Source organism: Mus pahari, chromosome 19, assembly GCF_900095145.1.
Source record: "Mus pahari chromosome 19, PAHARI_EIJ_v1.1, whole genome shotgun sequence".
In the NCBI taxonomy this organism is placed as follows: domain Eukaryota; kingdom Metazoa; phylum Chordata; class Mammalia; order Rodentia; family Muridae; genus Mus; species Mus pahari.
In genome coordinates this window covers 43,902,291-43,928,873 of record NC_034608.1, presented here as the reverse complement: position 1 = coordinate 43,928,873, position 26,583 = coordinate 43,902,291, and the positions used below count along the sequence as shown (strand labels likewise).

Here is a 26,583-nt window from a genome sequence, read left to right as displayed (position 1 = left end):
TTCTTCAATTTTATGATGTCATTGATTAAAATAAGATAATGTATCATTTTGCAATGTGAGAGACCACTATTTTAAATGAACATATCAGTTTGAACGTGGTCCACTTTCAGTTATCAGAAGTATGAAAAGTAAACAGCTTAGAAGATCAATAAAGGAAATAAATGATGAATTTTCCAAATCCAAAATTTTCCTGAAATACACATCTTTATCTGTTAATTTTATTTATGATACTGTTTTTTGTTGTTGTGTATAGCCTAGACCTGCCTTGAATTCCGTTTCCTGCCATCACCTCTTAGTACTTGGATTAACAAACATAAGCAGGCATATCAAGCGTGTTTTGTTGTTTTTCCTAAAAAAGCAACTTTTTAGTTTATTTTTCTCTTAAAAAATACATGCTTCAGGTCTGGAAAGATTGCCCAGCAGCTGGAGCACTTGTTGCTCCTGCAGGTTCTTAGGTTAGGCTCCCAGCTATCCACAGGGTGACTCAAAAACACCTGCAACTCCAGTTGCCAGGACCCAGTCTCTTCTTCTGACTTTGGAGAACACCAGGCACACACATAGTGCACATACATACATGAAGGCAGAACACTCGTACACATAAAATAAAACAATCTCTAAAAATATTTTAAACCAGAAGGTTATAAACTAAATAATTCAGCCCCTTTCATTTGATGCCCTCGGGCTGCACTGTCTGTTATTGTAGAATATATTCAACTACAAGTTGATCATCATCAATCCTAAACACATCTGACCCAAAGCGTTTCAGATGAGGAAGAGTTGAGCTGTACTAATGTTGAACAGCTGCAGCCAGATTGAAAGGAGGATCAGCAGAATATGGCACATTTACTCCAATGAAGATGTGGTCAAAAGCAGAAGAGAACTTAAGGAGCTATTTATCAAATACTGCAGTGGCTCTGCCTGTCATTTCCCCTAGATAAGATGGCCAGTGAACTTAAGCTCTAGTGAGTCTGCCCTCACTCACCACGCATGGGTCGCTTCCTCCTCTCCTCATCTGTGGTCCTCCTTAAAGTACTTAAAGTGTTTTTGCAGTGCTGATGTCTGTCTTAGTAGTTCAGGATACAGTGGTAATATTTCTTAACCTATGGTCATAATTATTTACTTTGTTTGGTATTCAGCTAAACAGCAGCCTTTTCTTGACAGTAGAGGAATTTGGAGATGTTTTTTTCTGGTAAGACAGCAAGGACTGGAGAGAGGGCTAGGCAGTTAAGAGTACTGGCTGCTCTTCCATAGGACCTAGGTTCAATTCCCCGAACCGCCATGACCAATCACAACCCTCTGTGGGTCCAGTTCCAGGGAAGCCAACATACATCAAGCAAAACACCCATACGTATAAACTAATTTTTAAATTTTTTAAAAGATTTCCAAGGGTAATTTTGGCAATAGTTTTTGTTTAATACTCTTAAATTAGAGAAAATAGCACAAATTTAAGTTAAAGTCTACACAGATTTGCTTTCCTTTTGTGGGGATTTAGGGTGGGTTGGTTGGTTGGTTGGTTGGTTGGTTGGTTGGTTTAGAAGAGTTGCACAAACTTGACTGGGCAGCTCACTGTGCATAACCTCCAGATCTTAACTCTGAGAACCTCCAGAATCCACGTGTTAAAGTACCAACATGCTGCTCACAAGGCTTTGGAGTTCAGCCCACTTGAGATGTCAGAGTAGTGGTCAGGGAATCCTCACCTTGCACTTGCTCTGAGACTCACTTGAGTGTTAGTGGTAATCTGTACTGAGATCTGTGCATGCCTTTCATCTACTTTTTTCTCTCTCTAAACAGATTAGCAATTTAAAGAAAATTTTAAAAGGCATCTTGGATTACAATCATGAGGTATGATTTTTTTTTCTCCTCCCACTTGGAAATATTATAGAATAGTTTCAAATGATAGTTTCAAGAAAAAAATTTCAGAAATTAATAGTCTGTCTTCCCCTGTGATGCTTTGAGGATATTGATTCAAATAACCAGTCATTTCTTTTTTTTTTTTTTTTGGTTTTTTGAGGCAGGGTTTCTCTGTATAGCCCTGGCTGTCCTGGAACTCACTTTGTAGACCTGGCTGGCCTCGAACTCAGAAATCCGCCTGCCTCTGCCTCCCAAGTGCTGGGATCAAAGGCGTGCGCCACCACGCCCGGCACATAACCAGTCATTTCTTAGGTGTTAAGTAGATCAGTAACTTTCCTTTCATGTGAGTAATTTGTGAGTAATTATTAAAATGTGTTGGATTTTATTCTATCTCTCCTTTCACCCTGTCTTAGTCGGGGTTTCTATTCCTGCACAAACATCGTGACCAAGAAGCAGTTGGGGAGGAAAGGGTTTATTCCGCTTACATTTCCACATTGCTGTTCATCACTGAAGAAGTCAGGACTGGAACTCAAGCAGGTCAGGGAGCAGGAGCTAATGCAGCGGCCATGGAGGGATGTTCTTTACTGGCTTGCTTCCTCTGGCTTGCTTCCCCTGGCTTGCTCAGCCTGCTTTCTTATAGAACAAGACTACCAGCCCAGAGATGGTCCACCCACAAGGGGCCTCTCCCCCTTGATCACTAATTGAGAAAGTGCCCCACAGCTGGATTTCATGGAGGCACTTCCCCAACTGAAGCTCCTTTCTCTGTGATAACTCTAGCCTGTTAAGTTGACACACAAAACCAGCCAGTATACACCCTATGCTTGTAAAGGTGGGTTAGAGCTGGTGGACTATTGTGATTGGCCCTATTGCTTGTGTTTTACTCACTGGCAAGCCCATGAGAACTCACCTCATCCTCTGAGTCCATGTTAGAGCACGGGCATTGCTGGGGACACACACAGCAGAGCTATTGGTTTCATGAGCAGAGATGCCAAAATGACATAATACCGCCTAGAAATCTGCATTATTTTCTTTGCATTTTTGTCCCTGCAAGCTTACTTACATTTAAACCCACATTTATATCGATAACATCTACCATGTCCATTTAGTAAGTGACTTTACAACAGTAGTTCTCAGCCTGTGGGTCATGACGGCTTTGGGGTTGCATTATCAGATATCCTGGACATCAGGCATTTACATTATGATTCATAAAAGGTGCAAAATTACAGTTATGAAGTAGCAATGAAAATAATTTTATGGGGCTGGAGAGATAGCTCAGAGGTTAAGAGCACTGACTGCTCTTCCAGAGGTCCTGAGTTCAAATCCTAGCAACCACATGGTGCCTCAAAATCATCTATAATGGAATCTGATGCCCTCTTCTGGTGTGTCTGAAGACAGCTACAGTGTACTCATGCATAAAATAAAATAAATATTAAAGAAAGTACACATTTTAAAAAAAAAAAAGAAAAGAAAAGAATTTTATGGTTGGGGTCACCATAACATGAGGAACAGTATTAAATGGGTCACAGCATTAGGGAGGTTGAGAACCACTGAATCTGTCACTTCCAAACTAGAATCCAAGTTTCAAACCTTGGTATTATGCTATAGTCCTTTCTTTGGTTTTTTGAACAGGACCTTGCTCTGTAGGATAGGCTGGCCAGAAACTCACTTTGTAGTCCAGTGTTACTAAAAATCTTTCCAGGAAGAGATTAAAGCAACATCTATCCTTTTATTAAACTCCCAATGACAAGCAGAGGCATAATTCCACCAAAGTTCATTCTTCAGGAACCAGTGAGTTTATTGGGCTTCCTTGTGGGTGCTAAAATAAAAAAACTGTGAGCCACACTTGGTGCAGCTTGAGCATATGTGATCTTAAAGCCTGGCCAACAGTAGCACACTTTCTCCAACAAGGCCACCCCGACTCCATAAGGCCACAACTCCTAATAGTGCCACTCCCTATGGGCCAAGGATTCAAACACACACGTCTGTGGGGGCCACACCTATTCAAACCACCATAGTAACTTCATAGTAAGAATTTTTTTAAACTATGCAGCTACTCAGAGGGTATTGCTTGATCCTAGGAATTTGAAGCCAGCTTGGACAACATAATGAAGCCCAGGACTCAAAACAAACAAACAAAAAAGAATAAAATAAAACTATTTATAAATAAAGCTACCTCCATGTTTTATTATTAATATTTTAAATAAAACTGCCTCCATGCTATTTTATAGTTTTCAAAATTAAAAATAAGTCAAATGTCTGGCAACAGAAATTATTAAATATTTATTAGGCAAAGAGTTTGAATCATAAAATGCTTTTATTAAGACTATATATGCAATATGTTAGCACTTTTGTGGACATCTACGTAAATGCACCATTTATGAATATCCGGTCTTACTCAAATCCTTTAGATGAGGTTCATTTTCAAGCTCAGTATTTCTCAGTCTGGAGAAAAGTAACATGGTACTGCATCCTGTGTTCTGTAAATATTTCCAGACACTTCTGGGTTAGTACCTGTTGTATTGAGATCCCTACAACAAAGCCTAAGGTGTTTTATTCTTAACTAGAATCAGCAAGAATAGTAAATAAACTTATGTTCCCTCATTACCTTTCACACTGAGTCTGAGAATTTCTCTAGCTCTCTTCTATCACATTCTCTTTACTTATTCTTATATACTTGAAATTTTCTTTTCTGGTATACTTTTTTGAAATAAGATCTCATACACCATGTAGACAGGCTGGCCTCAAACTCAGAGTTCCACCTGCCTCTGCCTCCTGAGTGCTGCCCACGTGTCTAGATTCTCATTTACTCGTATACAGGTGCGCACGTTTTAATACTGCTATCTTCAGGAGAGTACATGCTAGTATAGGCCTTGACGTTTCTCTGTTTCCTGAGAGTTGGGTTGGCCGTGAAGCCTGTGTCTGGAGGCGCTGCAGTAGCGCTCACCAGCTTCCTCTACATTTGCTGCTGAGGCTTCTCATGGGGATTGCGTTCCTATTGGCAGATTCTTTATTTAGGATTTATATATCTCTGAAGATTCATGATAATGTTCTCTGATACAAGATGCATTTTGATCTTGGATTGTGTTTTCATACGTTTGGTACTTAGCAAATTCTTCAAAACTGAAAACCTACTAGTTTTAGTTTTAGGAAATTTTTTTCTACTTAAATTTTTCTTTTTATTCTGTAGAACTTCCACTGAGCCATTAAACCTCCTGGATTGATCCTTTAATTACTCAGATTTCTTTAATTACTCAATCAAATTTTCTTTTTATTGCTTGTTTTTGCTCCTTTCTTGCTTGTCCATTGAAACTTTAATTCCTGTTACTTTTTTTTTTTTTTTTTTTTTGAGACAGTTTCTCTGTGTAGCCCTGACTGTCCTGGAACTCACTCTGTAGACCAGGCTGGCCTCGAACTCAGAAATCCGCGTGCCTCTGCCTCCCGAGTGCTGAGATTAAAGGCGTGCGCCACCACGCCCAGCCCTATTACATTTTTTATTTCCATGGGCTCATCTTTATTTTATTCATTTTCTACCCCCTCTGTTCAGTTTCTTTCCAGAAGGCATCTCTGTTGCCATCTTTAAGTATATAATATTAAGTATATATTTAAATACTATTTAATTAAATACTAACTGATTAAAATATTTAATAAAATTTAATCATTGATATTTGGTAATTTGATTAAATATTAATTTAATTTAAGAGAAGGTCTTTAAATATGACAGTCCTTTTTGACTCATGTGACATTACTTAGGGGACTAGGGTTCCTGGCCACCAAAGCTACTCCAGGTTAGTAGCTCCTGTGTCTTTTGTGTTGTGAACTGGAAGATGAGTTTACAAACAACAGAAGAGTAAATTTTAGAAAGAAAGGGCTGCGGCTGACGTCCCTGTTTAGGGCTTAGTGAAGCTTGCTGGGTTGAAGCATGGGAGGCGAGCTTGTCGGTCCAGTTGTCCCACCCACAAGGTATTCATTAACACCTTCCCATCCTGGTGGCTAGGCTGGAATTTTGGCACCCCTTCAAGGATCAGAGAAGCACCTGATGACCCACAGCTTCCAGACAGCTGTGCTCATTAAGTTCCGTGTAAACCTAGAAGAATGATAACACAGAAACAGAACACAAACCAGTGCCTCTGAGTGGTTTTTCGTGTTTCTGGACTCTGGTCAGGACAGAACCAAGTACATACTTGACTGCTAGTTTTCAAGGTCTCCATCATGAACTGTGGAATGGTTTCTTTTTTCCGGCTTTTAATTACTTCTGGAGATTGATTTACCTATACAAAGAAAGAATTAAATTTAATCTGGGTTGATGGTGTATTTCTGTTTATCCAAGTGTAACCTTGAACTTCTGATTCCCTGCCTCTTCCTGAGTGCCTATAGCATGCACCACAGTGCATGATCTGATGCAGTGCTGAGGCTGGAAGGAGGCAGCTGCTCTACCTCCTGGTCTACATCCCCAGCCCCTGCCTGGCTTTCACTGGCAGGTTATGCAGCAGCGATTCCCACTTGTTTGCATGGGACTTCATTTGGAACCAAAATCTCCATTAAAGGATGTCCCATCCCTTTTCCTGTCCAGAGTATCTTACTGCCAACATTTTTAGAGACAAAGTAGCAAGGAAGAAGCTTGTGTTGCTAGTGTGAATCCCTCTTTAATCCCAGCTGTTTCGGATGTCCTTTAGTTAAGACTGTTCTGGGTATAATTCATCATAGATCAAACATCCAGCTTTCTTAGGTCAGCAGAAGGATCAATAGTGTATGGATTTTTGTTCAGTGTACGTAGCACATACCAGATTAGGGACTAAATTGCCATGAGATGTGATAGTTGTAACTGAGGTGTGAGAGAGAACAGAAATTGAGAGTGAGGTTGGCAGAACAGCTCTGGACTTGACAGAGTTGTGATAGCAAATTGATCTTATCTATTAGATATTTTATTTAGCTCTGTAAACAGGAATGTGATTATAATTTGCTTGTCTCCATTCAGATTTTAGGACAGCAGATTAATGATTTTACCCTTCCTGATGTGAACCTCATTGGGGAGCATTCTGATGCAGCAGAGCTCGGAAGGATGCTCCAGCTCATTCTAGGCTGTGCTGTGAACTGTGAGCAGAAGCAAGGTAACTAACGAATGCAATGCATACTGTGTACTTCATGTAGAAGGCCCCAGGATAAATAACATCTTTCCATGGCTACCCATCTTCCCTGTCATCTACACTTTGCCAGTAATTTGCCTTCAGATTTAAGTGAGTTCTAAAAGGTGTCTAATTTTGATTATGGTCATATTCCTTCCCTTTCTGTAAGACTGTATGATTGAGTGGTTTTATATTGTGTTATGATTATTGTTATGCTGCTGTGGAACCTGGTGCCATGCTCATCCTAAGCACGGTCTGTACTATTGAACTGAGCTATGTTCTGTTTAACGCATGTTAACTGCATTGGCTATGCTGCCATTTAAATGTGATTAATGCAGTTTGTAAGGTGATAGCTTAGGAGATGTTTCTGTGCTTCAGAATAAGAGCACAGGCTGCAGTGCTACTCAACCTATGCTCAAATCCAGTTGCACGCTTACAAACTATGGAGAGTTGCTGGGTAAATCTTGTCTTTGTATTTCAGTTTCTCAGTAAATAAACATTTAGTACCTACCTCACAAGCTCATTAGGGATCTAAGTAATAAAACAAGTAAAATGGCACAATATCTTCCATAGCGTGTTTCAATTTTAATTTCATGGAAATGTGATTTTTTAGCTATAAGTATATTAGATAGTGTTTTAAACAATAATTCCATTTCATTTATCTATTATCTGATCTTATAGCCACAAATTGTGTTTTGGTGTTTTTTTTGTTTTGTTTTGTTTTGTTTTGTTTTGTTTTGTTTTGTTTTAGGGCAAGGTCTCACTATGAGCCCTGGCTGGCCTGGAACTTGCTATGCAGGCCATGTCAGCCTGAAGCTCACAGAGATCCACCTGACTTGGCGTTCCGAAGGCTGGCATTATAGGTATAGGCCACCATACTTACCATGCCCACAATTTATTTTATTGAAAAAATTTTCATACACTATATTCTAATCATGCTTTCTTCTCTCAACTCCTCTCATATCCTTCCCATCTCCCCACTCACCAGCTCCTTTCTCTCTCTATAAAGGCATAACATAAATAAAGAGTAAAGAAATAAAAAACAAGAAACATACACAACTGAAATCCATAAATATAAGATGAGCAACCATAACATGCAGGCAAAAAACAAGTAAGACAAAAATTTTGTTCCAAAAATCAATATGAGGCAAGAAGTCTACAACAGTGTCATTAAGTTCATTTTGTGTTTCCTATCTAGTGCTGGGCATGGGGCCTGCCTTTCCATGTGCTTTAATATACCCAGTGAGACCCACTGGAGAAAACCAATTTTTCTATTTTAAAATATCACTCTTTAGGTGGCATTTATGGGGTGAGTCATACTTATTCTATGAATATATCAACTATAAATTGGTAAAACTTCTAATTAGACTTAAATTAGTAAGTGAAATTCAGTTTGCGGATATTAGAAAAAGTACGGTATTTTATGTATATAGCAACTCCAAGGTCACATATTTGTGGTATGTGTTGACATCACTTTAAGACCAGCTTTGATATGTAGGTAATATTTTTTTTTTTAGTTTTTTTTTTTTTCCTTTGTAAAATATGACTTATTTGTATGGGGGTCACATCTTTAAAATATATTCAGACCTACTGTACACAAAGTAGATAAATTATTTTTGCTTTGAGGGAGTGCTTTCATGTATACGTGTGTGGTACAAGCACATGGGTGTGTGCCTCTCATGCATGTGCACACAGAGACAGACAGGAGCATTGGCTGTGGTCCTCTATCAGCCTCCATTCATGCTCTGTGGCCTATAAACTTGAATCTCCCTAATGGCTAGGATGGGTGACCAGAGAGCTCCTGAAGTCTGCTTGTCTTTGCTTGCAGTTCTGGAGTTAGATAGAGCATTGTACAGCTATCACCATCTTTTATTTGGGCGCTAGACATTCCAACTGGGACACTCCTGTCACTGAGCCGTTTTCCCAGATCCAAAGTGGATTTGATTTATTTCACAAATATTTATTAATCTGTTATAGTATGGAAGAGAACTACAGTAGCAGAGAAAACAGACACACAGCTTGCCTTCATAGGACTTGAGTGGAGGGGGAAACATTACCCATAGCACAAGTAATTACAGAGTTATGAAGTGCTCCAAAGGGAGATGTAAGTGCAGAGTCCAGACGTGGTGTTAGGGAAGGTATTTAAGTAAAGCTGTGAAGGATAATGAGCTAAGAATTACTCAGAGGAAGAAAAATCCTAGTTATATTTGAAAGCCTTAAAAACCCTCAAAACTATAATCATAGTATGGTAAAGTCAGAATTAAGAGAAGTATTTCTGGGGAATAGGAAATGAAAGGCTATCCAAAATCATAAATAGTATTTTGTAATTATTTTAAATTGAAGCTCAGTTTTTATCTTTTATTTATTTATTTTTAGTTTTTTAGTTCAAAGGTTCCCAACTCCATTCATACTATTTTCCTCCACATCTGGTAATGGTTATATTTATTTGTCTTTGTACTTTTTTCGTAGTCTAAGACTGAGTAAGTTTAATAATAGACAGCATAGACTTTTGGGGTTTTCCCTCGGCTCATTAGCCGACCCCCACTCTTCAGATTGCTTTACTTTTCTTAAACTGTCTGTATTTCTTTAAAAAAATTTTTTTCTAATGCTGGCACATTGATCACCCCAAAGCTGTCATTGGTTTGTGGTGCGTCAGCTGTGCTGTGTCCAAAACACAGCACGTCACAGTGCCCCTTCCCTCCCACAAGGTTGCTGGGGTTGCGTACATTCCCTCTTGCCCCTCTCCCACAAGGTTGCTGGGGCCTTGGAGGGGTCATGTCCGTGTCTCAGTCTAGGGCTGAGCACGCGTCGGTCACTCATGCAGTCATGAGTCCCTGTGTTAATCATTGCCCACTGAAAACAGAAACTGTCTGACCAAGAATCTGCTTATGTGTAAGGATAAATATTTAGAAGACTATATAACAAAACAGTAGAAGTAAGGGACTATGACCTAGCCATGGGCTTTTGACCAGGTTTACAATACCCGGTATGATTTCTTCCTGTGGAGCAGGTCTAAAACCCAGGTAGATGATTGATTACTCCAGTAACACTCTGGCCACTGTCGAACTTGTGCTCACATCTTGTCCAGCAAGGGGATACTATTAGCAGAGGTCACAGCTGGGTAAAACAGGTGGTGACTAATGTCCCATAGTGCCCTCTACAGCACATTCCAGCATTATAAAAGCCAGCCAGGAAAGGAGGAGGAAGCTTCCAGCTGAATAGGCTTTTTAATCTCTCACCTTCTCTCCTTTGGGGTATTCTCTGGTTTCAGGAATACAGAAGAGAGCTAAGAATCATGTAAATGAGTTTCTAAATTGTTAGTCATCAGCTGAGGCTGTGAATGTATCATGTGGGCAGACAGGTTAGGAGGCTCTCTGAAGTGCTTTAGTACTTCCTACCTACCTGTGGATGAGATAGCCTTAGCCTTTCTCCTTATCCCCACAATCTCTTCATTATGAAGGCTAAATGAAGCAGCATTGTCCATTTGCTTTGTGTTTAGCCATTCTTACAAGTTGGAAGAAGTTACAAGCAATTAGTGAGAGTCAGGCTGTGTATTTGTCTTTGCTGACCTCTAATTGGGGCAAATAAAGTAGGAGTAAATTTTAAAAGGCACAGATTAGTAGTAGAAGGCACACTGACAGTAACATCGACCTTGTGATTTGGGTTTGTTAGCAGAAGTGAGGGAAGGCTGTAGGTTTTTTGGTCCAGAGGTAGGAGTCACAACATGTGCCACAAAGTGCACATGGAGATCAGTGGTTAACTTGTGAAAGTCAGTTCTTTCTTTCCACTATGTGGATCTTGGGATCCAAGTTGTCTTAGACAGGTTTCTATTCCTGCACAAACATCAGGACCAAGAAGCAAGTTGGGGAGGAAAGGGTTTATTCAGCTTACACTTCCATACTGCTGTTCATCATCAAAGGATGTCAGGACTGGAACTCAAGCAGGTCAGGAAGTAGGAGCCGATTCGGAGGGATGTTACTGGCTTGCTTGCCCTAGTTTGCTCAGCCTGCTTTCTTATAGAACCCAAGACTACCAGCCCAGAGATGGTCCCACCCACAAGGGGCTCTCCCCCTTGATCACTAATTGAGAAAATGGCCCACAGCTGGATCTCATGGGGGCACTTCCCCAGCTAAAGCTCTGTTCTCAGTGATAACTCCAGCCTGTGTCAAGTTGACACACAAANCCAGCCAGTACACAAGTCTAGTCGTCAGGCTTGTCAGCAATTGCCTTCACTCACTGAGCCATCTCACCAACCTATCAGGCAACACCATGTTGTCTGCCTTCAGTCTACTATTCTAGTAAGCAGTAACAGAACAAAAAATACCTTTTATAGATCAGAAGGCTGAGACTTACAGATATTAGAGGATTTACCAAATACCTTACTTGTAATGAATGGGCTAGATATAGAAAAAAAAACTTATTCCTTCATCCTTTAAGCTTTGTATTCTTCGTATTAAACTATACTAAACATTTTGAACCAATAAAATAGAGGGTAAACTCCCTGACATAGCATGCCTCATTCTCCAGCATTGCCTCATGGGTGTGGACCAAAGAGTGGTACAGAACTGGAGTTTTAATGTTAAGGTTTGAAAGTAGTGCACATGAGTTTAGCTGTCATCACCCTCTTCTCGTTAGTACTTTACGGTGTTCGCGGGGAAGGGCCTTGACGTGGCAACACCGCTTCTTAACTAACGCTTCCCCTCTCGTCCCTACTAATGTTCTGACCTCTTACTGTGACTTCCTGCATTTCCAGTAGTTGCCATTAAGCCTCCTCTCCCCATACCAATGCCACTGCTTCTTCTCTTCCATGCTCACTCATACGCTTTAATTTTGAGGACTTGTCAATCACCCTAGATGTGCTGGCTCCTGTTTTTGATGTCATAATATCACAATGGTGGTGTTACATATTTAAAACAAAACAAAACAAAAAACCCATGTTATCTGCTGGGCAATAGATCCCAGTAGATGAATCTAATGACAATGGTTATGCATTTCATAAGTACAACTCTAAGGGTGCCTGCCATGTTAATTTATTTTAATACTTAAGCCAATTCTGTCATCCATTGTTGTGCCTGGAAATAATTAAAACTAGTAGCAGGTCTTTGTCAGAGGAAAGAGAGTCACTGCTTCCAGAGTGACTTTACTCTTAACAGCTGAGAGCCTCCTAGTTTGGGAGTGGTGAGCATGAGACTAGTGTGCTTTCTGCTTTCCATATAGAGATGTATTTTAGAGCCCAGGATTATATAGTCGTTCAAGTACAGGTTCAGTGTGTATCTTAAGTTCATTTTAGTTATTTCTGTTCTATATAATAAAATTAAGGTAAGAATTTGTATAACTTAGTGCTTTGATCATGTAAAAGTAAAACCAGAGTATTTTTAGCCATGTAACAAAGGAGCATGTAAAAGGATAACTTTGAGAGTATAGAAAAGGTGTTGTAAAGGTTCTTCTTTGCCCTGCCTCTGCGCCTCACTGCTTCGCTGGTTTAGTCTGCTATGTGCTCACGCTGATGTTGCATGCCATGACCTTTACCTACAGCCCCAGCTCAAGTGTGACAGTATATTCAGAGTCTATATACTCTGAATGATTAAGACAGGAAGATCACAAGTTCAAGGCCAAGTTAGGATCCAGAGTACACTGGAGGGCAGCTAACAAGAGCCAGACTCCCTCAAATGAATAAATGTCAGACAAAACTTTGGAACAAAGTTAAAATTTGGTTTCAGTCTTTGCTTACCTGTGGCACATATTTGGGGCAGAGCAGGGGGTTCTGAAGAATCAAAACAGAAAGCTGATTGTCACAGTTAATAAAGTATTAGCCTGCAGCTTCTTGACATCTTTTAACTTGAACAGTGACATCCCAGGTTATTCTTGTTTTCAGAGTACATTCAAGCCATCATGATGATGGAGGAATCTGTTCAGCATGTCGTCATGACAGCCATTCAAGAGGTATGTTGATTAGAGCTTTGCACTTAACAGCTTGTAACAAATTAATGAAGAAAACTAGTTCACACGAGAAATAGCAACCTTAAAAAATTATTTTTTATTGTGTATACCCTAGATCCTTAATTAAGTTTTTAAGTTCATTGCGTCTGTTGTGTACATATTGATTTTATTTCTCAAATTCTTAGTTTAAGCCCAAAGTACACAGCAATTAGGGATACAGTTAGGAAAAGATACCAAAATTCTCTGATAAAGTGTGTGTCTCCCTCTCGGAGTCTCAGAGAGGAAAGTGGTTAAACAAGAATTCATATGGTTTTAAAACTATCATAAAAGGGGAAATGCAGAATACCCAAGATACAATTTGCAAAACACAAGAAAACCAAGAAGAAGGAAAACCAACGTGTGGATACTTCATTCCTCCTTAGAATAGGGAACATAATACCCATGAAAGGCGTTACAGAGACAAAGTTTGGAGCTAAGACGAAATGATGGACTATCCAGAGACTACCCCACCCGGGGATCCATCCCATTATCAGCCACCAAACCCAGACACTATTGCAGATGCCAGCAAGATTTTGCTGAAGGGACCCTGATATAGTTAGTGGCCTCCTGTGAGGCTATGCCAGTGCCTGGCAAACACAGAAGTGAATGCTCACAGTCAGCTATTGGATGGAACACAGGGCCCCCAATGGAGGAGCTAGAGAAATTACCCAAGGAGCTGAAGGGGTCTGCAACCCTATAGGTGGAACAACAATATGAACTAACCAGAACCCCCTGAGCTCGTGTCTCTAGCTGCATATGTAGCAGAAGATGGCCTAGTCTCCCATCATTGGGAAGAGGCGCCCCTTGGTCTTGCAAACTTTATATGCCCCATACAGGGAAACGCCAGGGCCAAGAAGTGGGAGTGGGTGGGTAGGGGAGCAGGGCAGGGGGAGGGTATAGGGAATTTTCAGGATAGCATTTGAAGTGTAAATAAAGAAAATATCTAATAAAGGAAAAAAAGTGGGGGAGAATACAGGACCATCTGAAGGAACAGCTTTCATGGGGACATTAAGTCAGGCCACCCAGGGACTGAGACTGAACATGGAAGGATGAGGTGAGGAAAGGGAGATAGGGAGGTGTAAAAATGCTGTAAGAGACCAAGGCAAAAGGAAAGTAAGACCTGCTGACCATGGTGGTGGAGGTCTATAATCACAGCACTCAAGAGGTACAGATAAAAGGCTCAGGAGTTCAAGGCCAGCCTAAGTGAGACTGCAGAGAGGGAAGGAAATCCAGGGAGAGAAAAAAGACCTGCATGGCATTTTGGAGCAGCAGGAGTCTGCCTCTGTTTCCACCCAGCTACATCAGGATGAAAGCTGTTCAGGTTCTCAGCTTCCCTGATGCTGCTCATCTGTGTGTTCAGTAGGTTAGGTGTGTTTTGTTTTGGATTAATGAAACTGGGGGTTGGGTATTTGATCCCACTGGAAGTCTAAAGAACAGTATCCCAAAGTGCAATTCTGGAATTTCCTGGTGCTTGTTTGTTTTATATTTCCATGGTGACTGGTGATTGTGAACATCTTTTTATGCATTTGTCAGATATTTCTGTTATATCTTTGAGAATAGCATCACTTGAAGTTTAGCAATTTGAGGGCTGTGGGGTGTGTGTGTGTGTGTGTGTGTGTGTGTGTGACAAATGATACCAGAGATTAAACCCAGATCCTAGAATATGCTCTACCATATCCCTTGGAGCTATATCCCAGCCCCAAGAGATACCTATTCAGGAGTAAACAAAGATGGTGGCAGCCTCCAGCACCAAGGTGCAGTGCTCTGAGGAGTCTGAAAGACCTTGGAGGCACGGGGAGGATGATATGGCAGAACAGGAGTCTACAGAGCCTTCAATAGCTCCAGAATAACTAAGAAAAAAAAAGGAAAGTCTTATGGGAAGATGCTTTTTAAAAGTGGATACATGAAATTGGCAAGAGAGATGGCAAAGCATCATTATGAAGAATCTATATCTTTGACTACCGCTGCTCAGCCAGCAGGCTGCAAGCACAAAGGTTATGTCGAATGAGCTCTGGGGCTACTGTACCCACGACAGGGAGATGTGTGGTGTCCTAGAGCTCCCACAGAAACAGGTCAGTGCTGAAGAGAGCCAGCCCTAGGCCCACAGGTTGGCTCATTCAGCCCATGCTGCTTCCCCTGATGGGAGACAGAGAGTGTGGAGCAGCCATGCTGCCCATAGACTACCAGCACAAAGCACTAGCCCAGCAAGTGCTGGATGGCAGACAGTGAGGGCAGGAGGTGCCCTGGATACATCATCCTGACATGGCAACAGCAGGGTATCCAAGACAAGTGTCAGCCATGGTCCATTATTTCTGGGACTTCAGAAACCTTAAACCAGACCAGTAGCTTGTTGCAATGAATATGCATATAAAGATGTTTGGGCAAAGATATATACTATGTGACACATTGCAGTTTCCAGTGCCACTACGGTGAACCGTGAATGAATAAGCCATGGAAAGGTGGGACAGACAGAGAGCGGAGCCATGAAGGTACAGGAAGAGAGGTAGAACTAGAGATGCCGCTGTGGTAAGAGCCAGTGTGAGAAACAGCTGAGGTGGCCAGGGAACATGTCCTTGCTGAGTAGGGCCGACAGGGTGGGTCCTGCAGCTTGTGCATACTCAGCCCCCAAACTCCCAGCTACATAATCACCCTGGCTCTGAGCCACATAATTACCCTGGATGTCCAAGATGAAGAACTTTTTGAATTGGTCCTCCTTAAAACCTCTATGGTCTTTGGTGTCCATCGTCTGCTGCCCCAGGCCTTGTTGAAGCCTGGGATTCCTGTGGATGTCTGTATTAGTCAGGGTTCTCTAGAGTCACAGAACTTGCAGATAGTCTCTATATAGTAAAGGAATTTATTGATGACTTACAGTCTGCAGTCCAAATCCCAACAATGGTTCAGTAGTAGCTGTGAATGGAAGTCCAAGGATCTAGCAATTGCTGAGTCCCACACCGCAAGAAGGCGAAAGAGCGAGAGCCAGACTCCCTTCTTCCAATGTCCTTATATGGTCCCCAGCAGAAGGTGTAGCCCAGATTAAAGGTGTGTGCCACCACACCTTTAATCCCAGATGATCTTGGACTCGGAGATCTCCCTGTCTTAATCTTCTGGATTCAATCACTACTGTGTCTCAAGATCTCCATACCAAGATCCAGATCAGAAACTTCTATCTCCCAGTCTCCAGATTAGGTTCACTGGTGAGCCTTCCAATTCTGGATTGTAGTTCATTTCAAATATAGTCAAGTTGACAACCAGGAATAGCCACTACAATGTCTGTGGTCCTACAGGAGCTGGGGCTGTGCTGGTGTCCATAGCCCAAGTAACTGTCAATATCATGTGGATGTCCTTGGATCATGCTGCCACCAAGGGCCATGGCTGGATCTTTGGTCCTACTGCAGCAGAGAGCGCTCTGCCATATCTCTCTCAGTGAAGTGAAGATCAGCGAAGATAGACCAACTACATGTTCAAAGCTAACTGTGCAAGCCTCCCCTCCCCCACCCCAGACGTGTCCTCCCACAAGTCTTGCCTCAGCAAAATACCATGTGCGTCCCTATCAGCTGACATATCCAGAAACTTCCACTTCGCTTTGCTAGTAGACCCAAGTCCACAGAAGCAGCAAGGAACCACCAGAAGTTTTTTGGTGCATTTCTTTCTATGAAGTCAAGACAAACGATGACCAGTATGGAATGGCAAGGCATACCAATACGATCCAGCGTTGTCCACTATGTTGGGTTACTTACATTTACCTTCCTTCTTTAACATCATGCATCCTTTCACATGTCTGCTTTAGCAAAACATCCTTTCACCTGTGTCCACTTCAGGAAAGCATCCTTTGAGATAACCGACTTCCCAAAGAAACCAGAAGTTCCCACTTGAGCTACTTAATCGAACAGGATTTGGGGGAAGCTTGAAATGAACTAAATGAAGAGGACAGAAAGTGGGAGTGGCTTTGGATTGGAAGAATTTCCCATGTGTAGCAGTAGAGAAGGGAAAAGGTGCTACTGGGTTTGTAGATTTACAAAAATTCTTACCTGTGACTGGGATTTTATGGAATGCTGGGAGTTAATCAGGCTTGGGGAATAGAAAGGACTGAGAGGGGGCTGGAGACCTCAGTGGTTAAGAGCACTTGTTGCTCTTCCACGGGACATGGATTTCATTCCAAGTACCCATGTGGTGGCTCAGAACTGTCTATAACTGTAGTCCCTTGGGGATCCAGCAGCCTTCTTCCAGCCTCTGTAAGCACCAGAAACGTATGTGGTGCATGGCCATACATGTAGACACTCATATACATCAAATAATAAGAAGTAGGGGAAAGTTGAAAGAATCTAAAGAGGATAAAAGAGGTCGCTGGCAGGGAAGCTTTTTTTTTTTTACTTTCAAGCAACTTTGAAGTTTGGTGGAGATTAGAAACATTTATAATAATACTACTGTTGGTTTTGATTTTATTGTGGGTTGGGGGGCTGTTTTGTTGTTGTTGTTTTGTTTTCCCCCTCACAGCACTTTAACTAGTCAGGACATACAGGCAAAAAATAGGTAGTTGGATTGATCTTTGATTAGGTTGATCTTGAATTGAGATTTTTTTTTTTGCTGCTTAGAAATAATGAGGTCATTAGAACATTGATGGAAGTCATTTAGAAGCAATAAATTATGAAATTTAGGTTTACTAGAGAAGGTAGTTGGTTAAATGATAGGACTAAGGACCACTCAGGTGGTGGAACGCTTGCCTGACATGCACAAAAACCTGCATTTGGTCCCTCCCACATGCACCAGGCTGGGTGGTATATACATGTCCAAAGTCAGGAAGAAGACACAGAAGACTAGAAGGTAACGTGAAAAAACTTGAAGACATCATGTTAAGCTAAATAAGCTAAAGACAAATATCACATATTTTATGTCCTATGTGGACACTAAAAAAATCAGTAGTCTAAGGTCACCCTTGGCTGCAAAGTGAATTTAAGGCAAGTTTGGGCTACAGGTAACCCTATCTCAACCAAAAACAAACCTGAAAGAAAAGTTGCAGCAGTCTGGAAGGGAGTCAAGGGAGGGAAGGGAGGAGAGCAAGATAGAAGAAAGACAGAAAGTATCAGTGCACTATTTATGCGTTATGGAAATAATACAGTGAAGCCCAGCTGTACAATTAATGTGTCAGTAATTGTAATGTGTTGTCTCAATAACAGGAAGTGGATATGTTAACTAGCTTAATTTAGCCATTCCACAATATGTATACCAAACATGCTATATATAGCCTTTTGTTTTTTTCAATAAATTATTTTTAAAGAAGATAAAATTATCTTCAGCTCTGTAGGGATTTCAAGGTCAGTCTTGTCCATAAGAAACTGTGTCTTAAGAAAAGGGGGTAGGGGAGAACACATACACACAAACAAGAACTGTGGAATCCTGATGTAAGGACAGGAAGTCCCAGAAGATGGTAGTAACAGAAGAAAGCCAGGTCAACTGTTAACTATGAAATCTAAGAATAATGACCAAGAGAGCTGGCAACAGAAGGTAAAGTTCAGTAGCGCCTGTCTGGGAGCTGTGCGGCCGAGGAGCAGCTCTGCGTGGAGCCGGATGAGAGCCCTGCCGGGAGAGAAGGGTGCAGCTAGGATATGATGTTTAGCTTTTTCTAGAGCATCAGCTACTCTTGTGATAAGGAAGAGAATAGGAAAAAAGACCAGACAGTCACATGTCCCTACCTTTGAGTTAGATGTATTCTGAGTACTTGGTTCGTGATGCCAAGCATTTGACAAAGGTCCAGTGCTGGGACAATCTGGACTGACCCTTCACTGCCCTTGATGGATACTCGCTGCACACCGTTTGCTGTCCTTGTGCTTCTTACTGTTAAAGGCCTCTCCCCAAAAGCTAGAGCTGGGATAATAAAAAGCTGGTGCAAAGAAGAATGAAATCAAAGAAAGTTCCCTGAGAAAAACAGTTATGCAGAAAATTAAGTCTCTTAAAAGAACTTGTTACTTAAATATTCAGGTCACTAATGAGTGTTATTAGTACACGTGAGAAAGAGGATTTGAGAAGAGTTATTAGGGAAATTTTAGAATCTAACAAGCTGTTTATTGAATTGCTAGGTCTTTAATGTTCAATTTTAGAAACAAGGAACTTGTATGTGTAGGAAGAGATTTTGATCATGCAGGTTTATGAAAAGCCTTGGTGCCTTCCTAAGGCAAAAGTAAGCAGGGTTAGGAACCCTGATGTTCTTGTTCTTTACAGAATTGTAATAAAGATAGAGATCGTATTGACACAAGGGTTCAAGACAGAGACAGAGGAAGGTATCCTGGCTCAGTGAACGGCCTGCTTCCTGAACAGACTTGTTAGGCCAGAACTTTCCTGATAGGGCACCTTTGCTGAAGCAAAGGGGCTGAACAATGTTTTAAGAATCAAAAAGAACGGTGGTCTTATGTCAGATATAAAAGAAATATAGAGGAAGGAAAGGGAGAATTAAATAAGGGTTAAAGGTTGGACTTCTATAGAAAGTTAAGTTTGATACAATAAGTAGTAGGAAATAACTTTTGATCTACTAATCTTATGCCAAACTGAAACAGTCAAATTCCAATAGACCCACCCTGTCTAGCAGCTCTGTAACTGCAAGGCTTTACGACACCAGTCTTAAGGAAGAAGATACTGAGTTTAAAGAGAATTGATTTCATTATAATAATAAGTTTTCATTCTTATAAAATTGCTGTTTGCTGGCTTTGTTCCTCTCTCAATATTCTTATGTAATCAGGGAAAACTTCAGAAGAAGATGTATTTTGAAAAGCTGTGTGATCAGAGCATAAAATTTCTGAGGAAATGGTCTTGTGGATAAATAAAGCCTGAAAGAGACCAGAGTAGTCAGAGTGGAAATAACCAGAGATGTGCTCCCTCTGTCCCGGCTCTCATGAGGGATGTGCTCCCTCTGTCCTGGCTCTCATGAGGGATGTGCTCCCTCTGTCCCGGCTCTCATGAGGGATGTGCTCCCTCTGTCCCGGCTCTCATGAGNGATGTGCTCCCTCTGTCCCGGCTCTCATGAGGGATGTGCTCCCTCTGTCCCAGCTCTCATGAGAGATGTGCTCCCTCTGTCCCAGCTCTCATGCGGGATATGCTCCCTCTGTCCCGGCTCTCATGAGGGATGTGCTCCCTCTGTCCCGGCTCTCATGAGAGATGTGCTCCCTCTGTCCCAGCTCTCATGAGGGATATGCTCCCTCTGTCCTGGCTCTCATGAGGGATGTGTTTCCTCTGTCCCACTCTCATGAGAGATGTGCTCCCTCTGTCCCGGCTCTCATGAGGGATGTGCTCCCTCTGTCCCAGCTCTCATGAGAGATGTGTTTCCTCTGTCCCACTCTCATGAGAGATGTGCTCCCTCTGTCCTGGCTCTCATGAGAGATGTGTTTCCTCTGTCCCACTCTCATGAGAGATGTGCTTCCTCTGTCCTGGCTCTCATGAGAGATGTGCTTCCTCTGTCCCGGCTCTCATGGGGGGTGACTTCCCATGTCTGATCCTTCCTTCCCTTTGCCACTCCTGCATCCACCCTTCTCCAGACCTGCCCTCAGCCCAGGCTGGTCCCTGGCTCACTGTCACAAATTGTATCATATGTTGCTATGTTTGCCTTTTTTACTTGGGCCTCTCAGCCGAGCCTAGTATACTTAGCTAATTCCCACATATCTCAAAATTTTCAAACTGATTGTTTCTTGTAACAGAAAAGCTTTTATTATATTATTTGGAATTTTTCTTCTACATGGGTACTACTTTTTATTACTCAGAAGGTGTCTTGTAAATTTTAATATTCTCAATAGAGTGATGGCTGAAATCAAAAGATCTCTCAATGTAGTATCTTCATATTTCTAACTGTCCTTCCCTCTGTCCTCCACACAGAACACAAGCACTGTGGCATTTGAGTCTGCTCTGCACGGCTTTATGACTAGAATTCTGTGCCTTGCTTCCCAGCCTCTCTCTCACACTGTCATTAATTTGGGGTAACACTGATGTGCATGTTTGTTCCTTATTAAAAGTTAACACACACAGTAATGGGTTTTGTTATGTCATTTTTCAAAAAAGGAAATTTCATTTTCCAGTTTGCTGCTACTGCTGTTGCTGGAATTGTGCTGTGGCCCTGGGTCTTGCACATGCTCAGTAAGCACTGTGCCGTTGAGAGACTTCTAGCCTCCCATCTCTCAGTCCTGGCCTTTGATGGTTTTATACATGCACACAGTTTGGTCCTTTTAGCAGTCCCCTCCCCATTGCTCTTTCTCATTCTCCTCCCACTGAGCTCCTTCCCAACAAATCCTGGTCCTATTTTAATAACTTTTTGTGTGAGTTTTGTTGCTGCAGCTGTTTTGCAATCCACTGTGTTTAGCTAGGATTACTTGCAGTGCATGGGCAGGTTAGCAGTGATACACCGTGAAGAAACTGACTCCCTTACAAGGTTATAATCTAGAATGAAAGAAGTAATTGCTGTTGCTCTTACTACTGAAAAGTCACTGCATTTAAATGTCTAGCCACTCTCTTAACATAATGATAAGAATAAGTTATAAAGAAAATATCCAAGGGAAAAGAGTTTAAAAAAATGTTATGCTTGATTCTATATAGCTAGGGCTCTCATTGAAAATGAAAACCAGGGCTGGAGAGATGGCTCAGGGGTTAAGAGCACTGACTGCTCTTCTGAAGGTCCTGAGTTCAAATCCCAGCAACCACATGGTGGCTCACAACCATCCGTAACAAGATCTGGCACCCTCTTCTGGAGTGTCTGAAGACAGCTACAGTGTACTTACATATAATTAATTAATTAATTAATCTTTAATCTTTTAATCTAAAAAAGAAAAGAAAAGAAAAAGAAAATGAACACCAAAATTCAGACATCTAATTTTAAGTATAGGCATTACTTGGAATGAGAGCCAGTCAGAAAAATTAATTACAGAAAACAGTTGCTTGCTTTTGTGTTTCAATTTATTGTTGTTGTTTTAGTCATTTCTGACTGCTTATATTTTTAGTATTACCTAGACTACAGTTTTGCCTTGTTGTTGTAATCATTTAATCTTAATTTCAGCTGATGAGTAAAGAGTCTCCTGTCCCTGCTGGACATGATGCCTATGTAGATCTCGATCGCCAGGTATGTAGTTATGTTTACTCATGCAGTGATCGACTCAGGCAAATTTCACATATCAGTGAGAAAATGCAGTTGAAATTGCTAATGGGATTCATTGATTAAAATTTTTTATATTTTGCTTAAATTTAAGAACTTGAGCTAATTTGTTAACTAATATTACACATTATAGTTAATCTTGAACTTCGTATTAAAAGTAATACTGCCTGGGCCAGTGAGATGTCTCAGGAGGTAAGGGTGCTTGCTGGCAAGCTTGATAAACTGAGTAAAAGAAAGATCACAGCACATCAAATTGTCCTTTGACTTCTGCATTCACACACACACACACAGAGAAAGAGAGAGAGGGGGGGGAGGGGGAGTTAATGTGGTACTGAAAAAATATGGTAGTATTGCATTGCCCACTTTAAAACAAATTTAATTTACTGTAATCCCTGTTTTCTAGTCATGAATTTCTTCCTGTTCTATAACTTGCTGTACAACAGCTATATTGAAAAGGAACTTTGCAATGTATTTCTAAGAATTCAATACTGTTACAGTCAGTTTGTAGTTTCCATTATCTACATGGGCAGAAATCTCTGTATCTTTTGCTTTCTCTTAATTTGGGCTCATGGTTTTAAATGTTATATTAGAAAGTCTTTGGACATGATATAATTTCAATCCAAACTATAATTTGCCTTTCTCTTTGTGGTATTGTTTCTTTGCTGTTGTTGGCACCTTTATATTTTTGTATATTTATTAATCAGAGTTTTATATATTTGAAATAAAAAGACAGATTTCATTTTAATTGGTGTTTTTACAATTTGCTAACTTAGAATTTATTAAGGAAATATGAGTTTGAGACCAGTATGGTAAATGTAGGGAATTTCAGACTAACCACCACTACATAGTGAGACTCTGTCTCAACAAAAAGCTGCCCCCCCTCAAAAAAAGTGCTTATTTTCCATCTTTACCAGGAATGTTCTTAATTTCCTCTACATTACCTCCCAAGAAATAAAAAATTTTAATTCTGTTACACCTATGTAATGTCTTCATTTTTGTATTGAAATATTTCTTATCTTTTCTTTCTAACTAGTTGAAGAAAACTACAGAAGAACTAAATGAAGCTTTGTCAGCAAAGGAAGAAATTGCTCAAAGATGCCATGAATTGGATATGCAGGTAAGAGCTCTGTGTTGTGTCCCACCACAGATACGGTCAAGTGAACTGGGGATGATCACATGATTCAGTTTCACTACAGTGTAACCCTAGTTACAGAGAGAGAGAGAGAGAGAGAGAGAGAGAGAGAGAAGCAAGCAGGGTTCTGATTTAGAAGAGTATGCTCTCTGTTTGTAATCTGACTAAACTCATTATAAATGAATATTAAAAATCCAGAAGCAAAAAAAAACGAGAAGGAATATCAGTGCTTGAGTCTTCATTTGTTCCAGGAAGCGGGCTTTCCTACTTTGGGTGCTGGTGGGAGTCCTCCTGGTTTGCATGAGCCGCTGGGCACTGGGTACTTTACCTGTGCCTGCAGCAGCGAGAGGAACATGCTGAGGTTCCCACTGCTCTGCCGCTGCTCACCTCCTGCCTATCAGACAGGCTCTCTCAACCAACTCGAAGCTCGCAGTTTTGGCTAGGCTGGTGGCCAGCAAGCTCCAGTATCTATCTGTCATAGCCCCTTAGCACTGGAGCTGTAAACATGCATGACTGTCTGGCTCTCTCTGTGGGTTCTGCAGATCAGTGTCTTACACAGTGCTTTTGTTTTGTTTTGTTTTGTTTAAGAAATTTGTATTCATATCACAGTATCTGCTACTTTGTGTATTCATCCTTGCCAATATCTTTTTAAATTTTATCCATTGTCATGAGACTTGCTAATTTTGTGGCTTGGATGTGCGTTTACTCACTGACTATTGATTATTGTCTTTCCATGTGCTTATTTACCATTGATGAAGTCCCGTTTCAAAAGGGAAGTAAATCCATATATGGTGGCCTACACCTGTAATCCCAGCTTCTTGGGATTATGCAGGAGTATCACTGGAGCCCCACAATTTGAAGTACCTGAACAATGTAGCAAGACCCTTTCTCAAAATAAACAGAAATTATTTTTTAAATTCTTACTCTTAGATATTGCTTTGCATGCATAACTTTCAAAATAAGGTAGATGTTTTCAATAGAGTGGTTGTTAATGCGAGGCAGCACTGAGCAGTCAGAGGCAGGCAGATCTGCAGCACCCGGAGGCCAGCCCTGTCTGCAGAGTGAGTTCTAGGTCAGCCAGGAATATTCAGAAGTAGACAATCTTGTAATGGTGATTCACAAGAGTTTGAGTTGAATAACCAGTCCTAATTTCAACAGGTTGCAGCACTGCAAGAGGAGAAAAGTAGTTTATTGGCAGAAAATCAGATACTAATGGAACGACTCAATCAATCTGATTCTATAGAAGATCCCAATAGTCCAGCCGGAAGAAGACATTTGCAACTTCAGACTCAGTTAGAACAGCTGCAAGAGGAAACATTCAGGTAAAAGGCCACTCCTTACAACCTAGCTTTAAAATATCAAAGCTAACAATAAAGGGTGCCAGGATGGCTCAGACAGCAAAGGTGCTTGCCACCAAGCCTAACTATCTACGTTCACTCCCCAGAACCTTCATGGTAAAAGAAGGGATCAAACTCCAGCAGGTATCATCTAACCCTGCCACACACACAGATAGAGTTTTAGGACTTGTGGATAACTACAGACCCAAGTGGCTGTGTAATAAAAACAACATCTTCTCACATGTCATGAAATATCTCCACATCTAGAAAATCCCGTCAAAGCTACATATATAAAACTAAAGACCTAGGGGATCAAACACCCTCTTCTGGCCTCTGCAGGCACCAGGCACACAAGTGATACACAGGCAGATATGCAGGCAAAGCACCCATACTCATAAAGTTATTTTTTTTAATTTTAAGTTAAAAAAATAAAATGTGAAATTGATGCCCACCTCCCACTCTTAAATAATTTTTAGTAAAACAAATTATTCCAGAAGAGAAAGTTGGGTTTCAGCTTCAGCATTTTGTCACATACTAACATGGGTTCCAGAGGAAGTAAAAAACTTAAATGTTACATTGTAGACCATTAAAAATATTGTCAGAAAATGGAGAATTAAAAGACAGTAATGTCAGATGTTTACTAAAAGCAAAAACTATGAAGTAAAAAATTCAATTGAATTATATAAAATTTACAACTCTTTATTAAATACTTATACAAGAAAAATTGAAAGTAAGTAGTCTACATGAAATACATTGAACAGTAAACAAGAAGGGCCTTGTAACTCCAAGGAAGGTTGGCATTTGTTTTGGTGGATCTAAATGCAGCTTTTCTTGATATATATTCTTAGTTCCACATTTGGAAACCTTTGCTCTTTTCTCCTGTTGTGAGAACTTTGTGCATCAGTTAAACCTGTTTTCATGGCAGGTAAGACTTGGGTAGAGTTTATGCTTACAGAAATGAGATACATGCTCAGCAGGAATGGAATTTGTTTGAAAATTATGAGACACTTAATCGTGCTTTTTATCTATTTTGTTTGGTTACAGACTAGAAGCAGCCAAAGACGATTATCGAATACGCTGTGAGGAGTTAGAAAAGGAAATCTCTGAGCTTCGGCAGCAGAACGATGAACTAACCACTTTGGCAGATGAAGCTCAGTCTCTGAAGGATGAAATAGATGTTCTCAGGTAAACAGTTGCCCTTCACTGCAGTATTAGCTTCACTGCCACCCCCACCCCCAGACACACACACAACGCTCCATCTCAGATGCTACAAAAACTCCAACACCTCTGAGCACACAGACATGTTTAAAGTAAAGTGTAAATGAGTAACTAAGTGGCTTTATAAGCACTTAAACTGATAGGGAAGTAAGTATCAAATAAATGTTAGATTCCCATGGCGGTCACTCTACTGGTGTCTGCACTGGCTCTTCCTTCTTGCTATTCTTCTTTAACTGTGAGCTCTCCTAGCCCTTGGTCTGTGTCTTAAAGACTGGCTTCATTTCTTGGCTGGCCATTTTCTCCTTCCTTTCACGTGTTCTCCATGTAAGTACCTCACTGTTCACCATTCTTTCACAATCTCATCCTCTTGGGATCCCTTTTTGTTTAAGAATACTAAAATATGCAGAGAAAATCACATACTGCTGTAATTTAGTCCCATTACACATTAGGGATGTTTTCTCTTACCTCTGGGCTACTATTCACTAGTCCATAGCCCTGTCTCCCATTTCTCTCAGAGCTGTTAAATATTTTTATAATTCTTCTCATCTGTCTGCTACCCACCACACCCCATTGCTTAGACTCACTAGATGGCCTTGTGTCCTCCTCCTGAGGGGGAAGCGACTGTGGACTGTTGACTCTCCGTGTCTCCTTGTATTCACATGCACCTGTTCTCTTCACTCCCATTACTAAGACCTTCTCTGCTGACACTCTCAAGCATTTTTGCTTGATAGGCACTGTGTTGTGTCAAGTATTTATTTCTCTTGAGTTTTGCACACACACACACAGAGAGAGAGGGGGGGAGGGAGGGAGGGAGGGAGG

At 41.0% G+C, this 26,583-nt stretch overlaps 1 protein-coding gene across 2 annotated transcripts in view; it reads left to right on the top strand.

Annotated features, from left to right (window-relative positions):
* The window catches only part of Hook3 (hook microtubule tethering protein 3), a 90,222-nt gene that overhangs the window by 23,561 nt on the left and 40,078 nt on the right, over positions 1–26,583 (top strand). For both annotated transcript variants that reach the window (XM_021218751.2, XM_021218750.2), the window contains exons 4-10: positions 1,792–1,842; positions 6,827–6,959; positions 12,850–12,917; positions 21,982–22,044; positions 23,111–23,194; positions 24,368–24,531; positions 25,591–25,731. In XM_021218751.2, the coding sequence (XP_021074410.1) occupies positions 1,792–1,842; positions 6,827–6,959; positions 12,850–12,917; positions 21,982–22,044; positions 23,111–23,194; positions 24,368–24,531; positions 25,591–25,731 (704 nt within the window). The remainder of the gene's footprint in view (positions 1–1,791; positions 1,843–6,826; positions 6,960–12,849; positions 12,918–21,981; positions 22,045–23,110; positions 23,195–24,367; positions 24,532–25,590; positions 25,732–26,583) is intronic.